The 1,183-nt window shown below is 67.2% G+C and overlaps 1 protein-coding gene across 1 annotated transcript in view; it reads left to right on the forward strand.

The window, feature by feature from the left end:
• EVI5L (ecotropic viral integration site 5-like) overlaps positions 1-1,183 on the forward strand; it is a 12,153-nt gene that overhangs the window by 8,907 nt on the left and 2,063 nt on the right. The window contains exons 16-17 of the mRNA XM_010568894.1: positions 200-346; positions 1,047-1,165. Of these exons, the coding sequence (XP_010567196.1) occupies positions 200-346; positions 1,047-1,165 (266 nt within the window). The remainder of the gene's footprint in view (positions 1-199; positions 347-1,046; positions 1,166-1,183) is intronic.

Genomic DNA, 1,183 nt, shown 5'->3' on the forward strand with positions numbered 1-1,183 from the left:
GGGTTGCTGAACCTGGGGGGTGCTGGCGTTGTGGGTGCTGGACTAGGGGTGCTGGTTCCATGGGTGCTGGGAACACCCAGGGCCAGATCCAGGCAGAGCAGAGCTGTGCGGAGCTATGGGAGCTGGGGGGTGGGAGGGGGGCAGGGGGGGTGACAGCGACCGGGGAGAAGGTGGTGACAGTCCTGTCCCCTCCCTGCAGGGCCAGATCCAGCGCACGGTGCTGGGCCGGGCGGAGCAGACCTGCGCGGGGCTGCGGGAGCAGCTGCGGCTGGCGGCGGCGCAGAGCAAGGGGCTGCAGGCGCAGCTCAGCGAGAGCCACCGCAAACATGCTGAGGCCCAGTGCAAGGTGGGATGCTTGGGGACACCTTGGGGACAACCCCGAGCCCTCCTCTGTCACCTCCCTGGGGGCACCCGTGGGTGCTCACCATCCCCTCCCCAGGAGTATCTCTGTCCCCTCCCCTGGGGCACCCACAGACCCTCCTCAGGGGCACCCGCAGACCCTCCCTTGTCCCCTCCTGGTGGGGACACGGCTGTCCCCTCACCAGGGACACCAACAGCCTTTCCCCTGGGGTCACCGTGTCCACTTCTGGAGGGCCACCATGTCCCCTCCAATGGGGTCAGTGTATCACCTCTGAGAGGGTCCCAATGTCACCTCCCACAGGGTCCCCATGTCCCCTCCAGCAGCATCCTATCACTCCCTCCAATGGTGTCCCCTTGTCTCCTCCACCAGGGTCCCCACGTCCCCTCAAAAGGGGTCAATGTGTCACCTCTGAGAGGGTCTCGATGTCCCCTCCCATGGTGTCCCCATATCCCCTCCAATGGGGTGCCAGTGTCCCCTCCCACAGGGTCCCCATGTCTCCTCCAACAGGAACCCCATGTCCCCTCCTGTGGGGTCCCAGTGTCCCCTCCTATAGTGTCCTCACGTCCCCTCCACCGGCCTTCCCTTGTCCCTGGGGACTTGGGGGGGGACTGGAGCCTCCCCTGGTTGGGCGGGGGTGACACAGGGGTGGCACTGGTGTGGCACCGGCTGACACGGATGTCCCCAGAGCAAGGAGGAGGTGATGGCAGTGCGGCTGCGCGAGGCCGACAGCATGGCAGCCCTGGCCGAGATGCGACAGCGCGTCGCCGAGCTGGAGATCCAGGTGAGCGGGGACGAGGGGATGGGGTGGAGGGGGACGAGGCG

The sequence above is a fragment of the Haliaeetus leucocephalus genome, unplaced genomic scaffold (assembly GCF_000737465.1).
Source record: "Haliaeetus leucocephalus isolate CR32 unplaced genomic scaffold, Haliaeetus_leucocephalus-4.0 Scaffold261, whole genome shotgun sequence".
Taxonomy (NCBI): domain Eukaryota; kingdom Metazoa; phylum Chordata; class Aves; order Accipitriformes; family Accipitridae; genus Haliaeetus; species Haliaeetus leucocephalus.